Source organism: Pleurodeles waltl, chromosome 6 (genome assembly GCF_031143425.1).
Source record: "Pleurodeles waltl isolate 20211129_DDA chromosome 6, aPleWal1.hap1.20221129, whole genome shotgun sequence".
Taxonomy (NCBI): domain Eukaryota; kingdom Metazoa; phylum Chordata; class Amphibia; order Caudata; family Salamandridae; genus Pleurodeles; species Pleurodeles waltl.
The window spans coordinates 835,588,388-835,601,022 of record NC_090445.1 but is presented as its reverse complement, the minus strand read 5'-3'; the positions used below and the strand labels follow the sequence as shown (position 1 = coordinate 835,601,022).

The 12,635-nt window shown below is 41.9% G+C and overlaps 1 protein-coding gene across 2 annotated transcripts in view; it reads right to left on the bottom strand.

The window, feature by feature from the left end:
* SFXN3 (sideroflexin 3) overlaps nt 1-12,635 on the bottom strand; it is a 223,764-nt gene that overhangs the window by 80,237 nt on the left and 130,892 nt on the right. For both annotated transcript variants that reach the window (XM_069239538.1, XM_069239539.1), the window contains one exon: nt 5,175-5,260. In XM_069239538.1, coding sequence (XP_069095639.1) covers nt 5,175-5,260 — 86 coding nt within the window. The remainder of the gene's footprint in view (nt 1-5,174; nt 5,261-12,635) is intronic.

Sequence of the window (12,635 nt, the reverse complement as noted above, 5' to 3'; positions counted from 1 at the left end):
CACAATGTGTTAGGTGTATGGAGTGGCGTGCCGAAAGACAATGCTGTTTGGTGTTTCCACGGTTATATGGTTCCTATGCATTAAGTAGGACTGTGTATCAGATCGTCATAGACTTTAGGATATAGGGACTCAGTCCATCTACACCATTAGGAAACGTTTACACAATTCCTAGCTAACTGATTCCCTAGGAAATTGTGGAAAAAGACCTACTCTTTCGCTGTTACTTTGCATGCCCAAGATAAGACACAAAAATGATCGAAAATGACTTTTCAAAAATCTATTGAAACAACTGTATTCTTGTATAGAAAGCATAAGCTGCGATTATTAGGTGATGGAACAAAGCATGATAACCAGCATTATAAGAATGATAAAAAATAAAAAAATCAACCATGATAATGTTACTACTACTACATTGTGACACTCCTATCCTTTACTATCGAGGGCATAGTGGAAGTACCCTCTGCAAAATCCACTGGGATAGCCTAATCCCCCATACCTGGGTAATATGCACCAGGAAGTAGTGCAGACTAGCGCAGGCTAGAGTCCGTTGCAGGATGATGGTCAGAGTCAGCAGATCTGCATCTCAGTGCACCGCAATCCAAGATAATCCCTGCAGAAGTGCTCCTCTGCCGAATGCAGCACAGAAGCAGTTTTATAATGAAAGCATTGGGTCATAGGTGTAGAACTGATGTGATAATGTGTCTGGAGCCCCAGAGATGTTTACAATTGACAATCACCATACAACAACATCACGTTCTGTGTGCCTAGCCTTGGACGAAGTGTAAAGGCTACAAGGCAGCAACGCTTACAAGGAATGAGCTGTATGTACAGTGTATTCTCAGTACAATATTGCATAAATGTAAAAAAAAAAGAAAAAAGTCACTATCAGAAAAAGATACCAAGCTAAAATGTGCACTCTAAAATGGAGACTCAGTGCGGGTTCTAATGTGCTTCACCACACGACTGAGGTAAACAGCTGTCTATTTCTCAGGCCAAAAGCATTGCTCTATAGACTGCCATTGCAGACGAGTTACACAGCTTGCTTCACTGCAATGTTGAGCAAGTGAAGGTGTTCTATGATTACCCTAGAATGTTCTGAGTGGGGGCACAATTTATGTTGCCATCGGGAGGGGGATGCCAAGACCTTGGAGGCCTGGGCATCACCCAAGTAAAGTGATCGACCCATGCCCCCGGACACCTCCTGGACCATATTTACAGCACCTTCAACAATATCAGAGTTGAGAAACCCACACCAGTCTTCTGAACAGATCACCCCCTCATCAAGCTCAGCATTCCTGTCCTGTTCTAACATACACACACCACCTCCAGACCCCAAGGCAGTTGGTACACAAAGGAACTCAGACTGATGAAACAACACTGCAAACAACTGGAGCACAAATTGGGAATGAGCAAAGACAAAGTCAGGAACACATTCAAATCTGCCCGGGGCGCTACCACCAAATCATCTGGACACCAAAATGTTCCACTCTGGTGGACCACATTGATGCCAACACCAATAAAAGCAAAGAAAGCTTGACCATTTAGAAGGATTTCACCTCACCAGCAGTCACCTTCAACTCCATTACCCCTTGCAGAACATCTGTAACAATCTCTCAGTTTTTCAGCAACAAAATCACTGCCATTTACAGCAACGTCAACTTACAACTCGACCTGACATTACTCACCTAAAAACCTCCCATCCTATCTGAAGAACCAATGCTAACCACATGGCCCGTCATCACCCCAGAAGAAACCCCTGCCATCATGAAGTACATCCACTCAAAGGCCCCATCTGATTCCCTGTCCACACCAGGCCTACTCCAAGAGGACTGCAAACCACCAAAATCATGCTCACAGCCATTGTAATGCCTCCACCTCTTCCATGATGTTCCCAGATGACTGAAACATGCAACTGTCCTCCCACTGCAGAAGAACCCTCCAAGGACCCTACAAAGCTCACCAGTTACAGGTCGATCTTCCTGCTACCATTCCCGGCCATGGTCAGAGAAAAACCCTCAACCACAAACTCCTCGACACCTCTCAGTCTGGTTGCAGACCCAGCCACAGCACGGAAACTGTCCTTATCACTGCCCCCAGATTAAAACCGCACTACTCTAGACAGAGAAGACTCAGCAGCCATCATCCTCCTGCATCTCTTCTCAGTATCTGACACAGTCTCCACTGCAATCCTCATACAACAGCTAAACAACATCAGAATCAAGAACATGCACTCTGATGGACTGGCTCCTTCCTGACCGAAAATAGACTAGAGATTGTGGTGGCATTTTAATGTTGATATATAGCTCCTATTTAAAATTAGCCAACGTCAAAGATCCATTGCCCACCAGTGACAGCAGGGATTTCTCACTCTAATGGATGGTAAATTCTTCTTGTGAACCAAATAACCTTACTGAGATCCCCACTCCAGCACTGGCATACTGAACATACACTTCAGCAGCATAATACCCTTGTGAACGCCAGGATACCTTTGCAGGTGATGGTGCACTTTAGAAATACATATAACATAACAGAAGTTGAGATGGTAACACTGGCAACTACATGCTTTTGCTGCTGAGTAATAACCAGAGGGATATCAGGAGGTCATTCTTCATGTTCTGTTGGGGGCAGAGCAAATTATAAGTGTATCTTACTGATAGGTAATAACAGAGCTTCAAAGAGAATGAAGGAGGGTACGTGTGATGGTAGTTCGATAACAGTCTAATATTTGGTATGTCTGAACTGTGCTGAATGCGTATCATAAGGATTGGCTACTGAGCACTGATTGAAATAGAGTGTGGTGTATTTTTAAATAGGGTGATCTTGGTAGCCATAATGGTAGTATCTTAGTCAGTATGATTGGGGGGCTGAAAGCTTCAGATTTCCCAAAAATCACTCTGGGACATCTTGTTAAAACACATTATATGAGAAGCAGGACATGAGGGGGCTTAAAGAATTGTGGGGGGTGAACTGTTAAAATGCAATAGTTTTCAAACTAATCAACATTTTAAGGCTTTCAAAATATACAGTAGAGAGAGTGTGCTCTTGTCAGTGTGCGTATGTAAAAATCCCAGGTCAAATATGACAGACATTTCACATTACCTGACTGAAAGCATTTATACCGAACTATTTACTATAGAATACACTTTTTAGGGGGGTGTAATGCCCCAATCATACCCCTGGAGCTGCGCCCCTAGGTAGCCTTGTGACATATCCTTGTTGTGTTACATGGATGTGGCAAGTTCAGTCTAGCATGTTCGGTTGAAAGTTAGGCTGTCCTTTGGGAGAAAAGCTAACAGCACAAGCAATTCAAGTATTACAAATATAGACACATACACTGCATTGCAGTTGTTTAGTTAACAGTGAATAAGTGTGGAGCTATAATTAGGATGTAATATGATTTTTGATTCATGTGCATGGGATTTTCTGTCTACCACAGGACTTTGAGCAGCATTTCATGCTGGTATGCACTTTGTTGGGCACTGTGATACCAACGTTTAGTCCGTATCATGAGTGCCTTTTTTAATTTTGATCACTGCATAGACAAATATTTGCTGAGGGATCAGAAATAGAAGTTGAACAGCAATTAAAGAATGTCTGCAATTTCATGCCAGTGAATTTCGGGAATAAAACCTGACAGAATATACCAGATAAAATGCTACGAACAAACGATGCATGCAGATTTCAGTGCAGAAAGTCCAATTTTAAAGAGAGTGATGGAGCAACTTTTCTCCTTTCGTAAACTAGAAACGTTTACTGAGAAGTGCAAAATGTTATGCTAAATCATACGTGCATAATAAATGCAAATTTGTAGTAGATAATCATGCTCAGGCATTTTAAGCACACAAATGAAATAACAATAAACTGATTTAGGTTAGCCTGACTACTGATCGCATATTTAATGTTGATTTTACACGTTATGGTTAAAAGGCCTATATTTGCATTAAACTGTTGTCTAGCACAAGATGTTTTTCTCTTCCACTGCAGATGCTATTTCTTTCCAGGAGCCCTCTTTTAGCCAGTGAAAATGCATTTGTTATGTATTAAACAACTGATTGTGTGGTTCTCAACAGGAGGAGAGGAGATGGAAGGAAACGTTACTTGTGGGAAGAAGTGTCTGTATCATTCAAAGGACTCAATTATGTGCTTCTCTGGTCAGACGGGAGTTCACCTGCTCCCAGAGTTTGCTGAGAACTGATTGGTTGATGGGTACAGCGAATGATATATCTGTTTTCAATCGTGCTTTGGCAGAATTATATTAGTGTGTGTTTCTTAGTTTTTCAAGGAGAGCAGGACTGGATAGGAGAGGCCTCCCTGAGCCCTCCCCTTTCACACCCAGAGATTAGTGATACCTGATGAATTATAACTAAGAATACTTTCCAGCTTTGCAAATATTCTACTGCTAAGTGCGGAGGCTTTATTTTAATTCTCCCATCAGAACATTTCAGTTGGGTTTCTCTCATCTTTTTTTATTATTGAAAAAATTGCCCATTTCATGCTAAAACCACTATATTAATTTAGATTAGCAACTTCCTTTATGGAACACACGTGCTGTATTTTCTCCACTTTTTTGTAATTCTTTTTAACGTGGTATTTTAGCTTGTTTTTAAATACTGATTATTTGAATCTGTAATGATGATGACTAAATAGTAATATTTACTGAACAATGAATTCGATTTGAATTCATTTGTTAATAAAACCCTTCAACTGGCACCAACTCCCCCAATTGACTTTACTGTTCATGGCAGGATATATAATGATTACATTCGAAAAAAGAGATACAAGAGTCCCGGCTCTGGCAGTAGAAAATTGTAACAGGTTCAATTCATCACCAGCCTCCGCACCAACAGGCCTCAACTTAAAGAAACAATGTGAGCTCATCTGCTACTGGCCGGCCTTGGTCGGGAATTAGAGTTTTCAAGGGGCTCGGATGATTGTTGACCAAAGGTGTTCTCTTTCATTCCCTCTCTATGGTCTCCGCGCGACCAGAGGGGATGGTTTCATAAACGCGCAGGTTCATTAGTTGAGTATCAGCACAGCACGTACACGTTTTAGGCCTCAATTTGTGAGGTTTGAAGTCACTTGTCAAAGCTAGACACACGTTGATCTTGCACACTCGAAGGAGGCAGGCCTCTCAAACAAGCAGTAATTTTAGCTCCAGTCAGGCAGCATCTTACCTCTGTCTCATCAAAGGGATGTTGATGCAGTTGGCAGCCGCCACCGCAGCGAAGGGCACGTAGCGGCCGATGAGCGAAGGCAAATGCTAGGGGGACATGAAACAAAAGCTCAGATCAGGAGATAAACCACGAGAAGGAAGCTTGTTCTTTTCTAGGTGAGTTACTAGGCGCACTAACAGCCTGCATGCAACATTAATCACTTGCTCCTTCAAGACGGGTGCAACTCGACTCTCCGCAGCCATTGTGATACTATGTTGATCATTCGACCTCGGTGAACTGCGCACAAGGCACTGGAGGGCAACGCAACTTTTATATAACTGGATATCAAGACTGATGGGGGGGGAGAAAAGGCAGGGGGCATGACCCGCTCCCTCCGCGTGTGACTTGTGCCCAAAAGGGGTGTGTTAGCAGTCGCTGCAGCAAAATAAGACTTGGGACCTGAAAGCAGTGCTACAGTCAAATACTCCAGGCTTTCGCAGCTTACTGCAGGCTTCATTCGACAAGTAGCAGCTGTTTAAAGTCCTAAACCAGTGGCGTCACGAACCCCCTATTTTAGCAGTTACTCGAGGGGTTGTCACTGGGCCACTAAAACATTAATTAGTTATTTATGCCCCTCCCCCCGGCTGCAGCTGAAAAAAAACATGGTACAGGATTAAGGAGTGTGGGGTAAGCACTGCCAAATGATCTAAGCGCAGTGAAAGAACGAATGAATGGATAGATGGAGGTATGGGTGCGTGGAGGATGGATGGACTGAAGAGTGAAAGGAACTCTTCCAGGAAAATGTGTGCATGGACACCCAGAGTCATTAAAGGTACGGTGCAAAGGGGGAGTACTTTCATTTTCTGGCTACTCCCTTGCCCCGCAAGCTACAATAGGTGTTTCCTCCACACCTTCTACAACCTAAATGTTTTATTTCATTTGCATACATCAATAATAAGTGCAGGAAAAATATTATATGAGCCGAATCCCACATTTATGAGGATGAGGCAGAAATATACAGATGCCATTTTATTTCAAGTGAAATGATATTGTTAAAATATATACATGCTCGCCACGGTCATTATTTTCTGCATATTGCTAATTATTACAACAGGTTTAACCAGGACAAACATGGATAGACATTCCCTTTTTTTTTAAAAAAAAGTGTACTTCAGACTTGAATTAACTAGCATGGTGGAGTATCAGAGCATCACTAAAATAATTCCAGGTCTTATTTTGGTGCCCTTGTAAGCTTAGTGGTCTTCCCAAGCCCGTGGTTATGTTTTTTTTCTCTGCAAAACGGACGAACCTCTCTACGACACATTTTGTAAAGTGTTTCTTACAACTCTGTGAACTTCAATTATGACCCTAATAAAAGCCTGTAAAATTCCGAATGTTGGCTTGAACAAATTACTGAAAAGTGAAACTAGTGCAATACACCTTTTCTAGGAGAAAAAGCTGCTATAGACAGCTCCATGACCAAACTATGCAAAGTGCACATTGTTTGCCCAAAGAGAAAATGAGCCTATGTTTGCGCTGTTCACACCTCTTTGGACATAAAATTGCTGTCCAGGCAGATGTGGGATGTCTGCAGGGCTTCTGATCGAGATCGACTGACCCCAAAACATGGACCCCTTCAACAATCAGAACAGTGGCCTGTGATTATTAATTTGCGTCGTCAGGCAATAAAAACAGCGCATACACAAGCCAACTGCACATCACGTGAGGACAGTCACTTCTCTGCAGTGCAGCACCACTGCAAAATTACCACCTACATAGCCTCTCCTAAGGTCGGCAAAGATAGATCACATGGAGTCTGTACTGTGACCCAAAGGCAAAAACAACAACCCTAATTTCTGATCACGTAACCACTGATTTAAGGCCTCCGTGAAACTGAAGCTAATAAGGAGGAAGACAAAAGGTTATTACTAAATCGAAGGAACAAATTACATCAGTGGTCACCCCATGGCACTTATGCCCCTCTAAATAAAACCATTTTATACATGTCCAACTACGGTTTGGCAAAGAATGGAGAGCAGTTGTAGGACACTTTTCAAGCATATTTTCCTTGAGATTAATTGATCAACGGTGGTCAATTTATAAATCATGGGATTGCTACAGATATCAATTCGGTTTCAGCCAGCATGAAAATGGTACTCAGCCAACACACAAGTCGCACTTGCAGCACATCTTGGTACCTAGGCTTTAAGAAGCAGAAATATGGAAAAGAGCTCCGTGGAAGCGGGGCTCTAATGCCTGCTAACATGGCAGCTCATTTATGAGGCTCTGGGGATCTCATTGGCACGGTACTGCCGTCGAGGTCCAGATAAATGCCTTTTTGATGAAATTTAAAGGACAGATCGAGACCCTGGAGCCTGAGAAGCATGTGAGTGGTTTCACCACTACAGCGACAGAGGCCAAGGCAGGGTGTATTCTCCCAACAGATTCACAGAAATTAAGTGATTTGTGGCCCGGACAAATAAAAGAGCTACAAAAAACGTAGTGTCCCTGCACTGATTGGCAGTGAACCCCATGATGGGTCTCCCCATACTGGAGTGCAATGGAGCATCACAGAATGCGGCATGATCCCTTCAGACTGGTGACGTGCAACTAAATTCCAGCTTGGAGGGGGCCCAGAAATACCTTCGGAAACTCCGACTTCTGATACATTCATATGGTGACATACTACTCCATGTGACCCGTAAGCTAAGGCACCACCATACCCTATCTCTGGTGTACTATGAGCTTATCAAAATAGTGAAGCTACACAGTGTACGATATGTGCCACTGTGAAGGTATATAAAGCCAACAATCCTAACCATTTACCAAAGGGTACATACTCCATAACTCACAAATTGGCTTTCACTATGCCTATCATTTATATACATCATAGCAGCAAAGGCATCACCATAGGCATCATTCATATCTATAACAGACCACAGTGACACCTCAATCCCCAACTGCAAAGAACGAAAGAAGAGCCCTTCCTGCATAGCTTCCAAAGCCCCAGGCATTGCAATCATACAAAAGACGCATCTATCCCCTTCTGAGTCACTGAAGCTCAGAGGCGCTGGGTGGGAGCAGAGGCCAGCAGCAGCAGAACCCAATTCTCTTCCAGGACAGCAAGCATGTCTGCCCCTAAACGCTCTTCAAAGAACTGTGGGCTTGCCATAATGTTCAGAAAGTCACTATCGTTCAAGATGATTTAGATATAATTTGTGTCTATAGGCTGATAGGCTGATACCGAGGCAGTTACCAAAACTAGTGGTGTGGGAAATTTGCGTAGTATGCTTTTGCACAATTACATGAAAATTTGATAAAATATAGAATAATTAGGTCAAATGCAAAGCTGTGATTTAGCGCTATATTTTAGCGCAATATGCATCCTTCTATCAATTTTTGAAAATGGAGATGCATTTTGCGGTAAAGTATTACAAGAAAAACGAGTGGAGCAAGCAATAGCCACTCGCATTGTGGCTGTTAGCATCATTTCTACATGCTCCCTGTAAAAGGCTGTGGTGGACACACAAAATTACGTGACACTGAATAATGGGAAAATTTCAAGAATTTTCAGTGAGAAGTGTAACACCAAATTTACCGAAACAATTCCAATTCCACTGGGGTGATTACGATTTCGCCCACGTCTACTCATAATTGACTATAGGCTCAGTCTGTGCCCCTAATTTGGTAAAGGAATCATTCTCTTCAAGCACCTCTAGGCTGCTGACAGAATTTTCCTCTGTCTAAGTTGTGATCTGCACTAGACCCGATACTAGACAGAACTGGTCCATATGATAAAGTTAACGCTAATTACAGTAATCTTGAAAGATGTTATTTTGGACTATGCCATTAAGACTCCTGACATATACCCAACACTAGATCTAAAGAGTTAAGGGATCCTGTGCTCATGGCTCTTGTTCATGAATCTATGTTCTGGCACAAATGCTGTCATGCCACATTCTGCATACTTATAAACGAGAATTTCAGACCACACACATGTAATAGGACTACATGTGGGTCATGTGACTCCAGCCACTAAGATATGGAGAATGAGTATCTTGAGATTTAAACTACCCACACAAACAATGCTAAGAAACACCATAAATGCACTGAGGGTTGCGTTATATTGGTTCAGATTCCGTGGGCAGCTATGAGGGGGTGGATGATGACTATTATGCTAGAGTTAAACGTAAACTTGTAATGGAACAATCTCGGCTAGAAAAGGCTATTAACAATATGACAAAAAGGTATGATACCCAAAATGTGATGGCAGCTGAAAAAAGAACATTTTACATCAATGCACCGTACATCTCTAAAGCAGAATATGCCATAACCTTTTTAAATAGTCACTATAAACATTGCAAGAAGGTCTGACAACTACTGACCATCCATTTCAAATGTAGAGAGCCGCAGGTTGCGATACCATATATCTACGAGTAAGAAGCTCCCTCCTCATACACCAAGTTAATATTGTGTTAGCAGACATCTTCTAAAAGCTATACACAATGGAATGCCCACACAAAATAGCAGCTGAAGAGTCACCTCGGTTAGTATCTATATCCCATGATTGACGGAGGACAGCAGACCAATGCTAAAGAGGGAAGTCACACTTGAGAAAATATCCAAAGGGATATCTGACCAACCATATAGTGAATCATCTGGAGACAATGGACTCTCAAACGAATTCTGTAGAATTTATAAGACGCACGTTGTCAGACCACTCCACAATTCTTGTAAGAAGACAAAGCCAGAAGGTTACTTTGTTCAGAATTCACCATGCCCTGCAATGTCTTGTCCACAAATAGAACAAAAACACCACAAAATATGTAAGCTATCGCCACATCTTCCATCTCAATATCGTCACCAAGAGGTTAGTCAAAATCTTGAGTTTGAACCTGGGAAATCATCTGGAAATCACCTGAACTCGCTTTCCAATGAGACAAATGAAATAGTGGCAATTTAATGGGAAAGCGAGGAGGTCTTTAACCAGGTGGAGTGGGCTTCTTGAATTTCTACTAATGTCGGGCAGAGACCCAGACATTATTTTCAAAATGAAGAGGCTGCACTCAAAGCCCTCAGTGCAAGTTCAATACAGAGGCTTTATTCTGGCGCCGTGAATATCTGCAGAGGCAACTACAAAGGATGTCCACTCCCCTCACTCATCTTCCTGTTGTCTTTAGAGCCCTTCTCCGCTGCCATTAGACAAAACAGCAGGCGCCGCCTTCAGAAAAATACCATTCTAGGCAAATATCTTGTTTACGTTCTCCAACTCGAGAGCATCGATTCCACTACTTAAGGAAATTATTACTTTTTTCTCTTTTTCTAGCTAGAGGATTAAATGAGAAAGAGCTACTGCTGCCACTGTCAGGTGTTCTACCTCTGTCCCTGTGGTGAGTCATGTATTTAAACAACTAACAACCCGACATCTGGCACTACTGGTAAATAGGAGTTTAAAAGAAAAATAATAAAAGATAACCTAGAACTTCTAATATGCAAACATTCCAATGACTACACCAGGCAGACAGATTTCCATCTATCCTTCTAGACAGAGACGACATAATGAACATGGTTGTTATCCTCTGTTTAACTGACCTTTTAAGCACAATACCATTACCCATCACCCTATTCACACTCCAGGTGTTAAAAAAATCTACTAGACATTTCATAAGCCCAGGTAGAAAACCAAGGCTCAAACTGGCCAAACTGAGTGCGACTACCATATCAGGAGGCCCTCAAATACCAAACATGGAATAATACTATAAAGCGCACCACCTATCCAAACGGGTGTGCCTCACCCGCATTGTGAACTTCACCCCACCTCCGGACAGTCACAGAAAGTTCACATAGAAAGAAAATAACTGGAATCCCGCCCTAGGCTCAGACATATGTCCCACAGTGAGTGCAATGTGGGCCTCATTGGACATAGCACACAAAAATTTACACACATGCCTACTCCTTAATTCTGGTGCAGCCATTTGACATAACATAGGCCTGTGTGCGTCGACAAGTGCCCCTTTCATTGGTCAGAATTGGCCACTAAATGTATCAAGACACTTAACTGAATTATTTCTAGGGACTTCCTCAATACATTTGACAACCTGAAAGCAGAGTTTGGCCCAGTTACAATTTTGGTGTTATAGACATCTTCTTCAGAGTATTATTAGCACACAGAGCTGACACTGAATAATGCTCATTAACTCACTCATATGATCATATGTAGACACCCGGAGAAATTATAGAGGAGTCTTAATGGGAAGATACAACATATTGACAACAAAGTTATTCTCAAAACTTACAGAGATTACACTTCAAGCACACTGAAACACATAGTACTCTCTGGATTATTCAACCAAAGTTCTTTCCCCAGTAAATTACATACACAGCACAAGTTTTACTGAGCGAGAGTCAAATTAATATATTTTAAAATACTTCAAAACTTGTATTGGACCTTAATCAAGTTGTAAAAAGCTGGACTACCCTCTCTTGATTCTTGATGGTGGTGGCCACTAATCCACAGACCTGTGCCCAAATAAGCCAATAGTGGGTTGGAATATGATGTAATGTACGGGCCCCACAAATCCATTAATCCATTCCTCAACTAAACTTGCTATTCTACATGACATGAATAGCACAGAGGAAATCTCTTTTGCCGGTGCAGGTGGATCACAAGGACAAAGATGTGTATTCTCTGTCACTGGCAAACAAAGAGGGTTTCTACACTGAGTAAATGCTTGTCAGAGATGTTCAGTCTAAGCATCTAACAAACGTATTATTATTTACAGAGTACTGGATTTGAGTACTGCCTTTAAACAAATTTAGGGACAGTTCCTATCCTCTACATCAGCAGCCATATTGTAGATCTATTGAAAAGATGATCAGCACCTAAATCATAATGAGCTTCCAATTTGTGACACTGCAGAGTGGTTGGTACAACCAAACACCGTATGTCAACAATAGGTCTCCCTTATTTCCCCAGCGTGAGAGGTTCTAGTGCAATATTATTTTTGACATTGCTAAGTCAATCAGCCCTGCTTATTTTACATAGTGCAGCTCTAATGTTTTGTCACCGCAAAACATTATCAGATCATCCATTATGTTTACTCTCTTAACAGGCATGATCAATATTTTACACACTGGCAGATTAGGTGGAATTTCCTTAACATTCTACACGGATATTACGTGAATCTCATGAACCTTATAAATTGGTTATTTACATGACTTCAAGAGCCACACGCGTTGATGGCATTATTGTTACATTTATTCCTGATGACATACTGAGCCTATCCTTCCACACTGTCATATTCAAACCATATTCCCCACCTTTTTAGGTTGAGCATAGCAGCGCACAAGCACTGCTTTTCAGACGTGTTGGTATGTATCTGGGCTTTTAACCACGCCCACCCCAAGCCCATCAGTACCACTCGTTCATTGTCTTGCCCTTCAAAAATCTTTTGATGACATTGGCAAATGGTTTACGCTTGT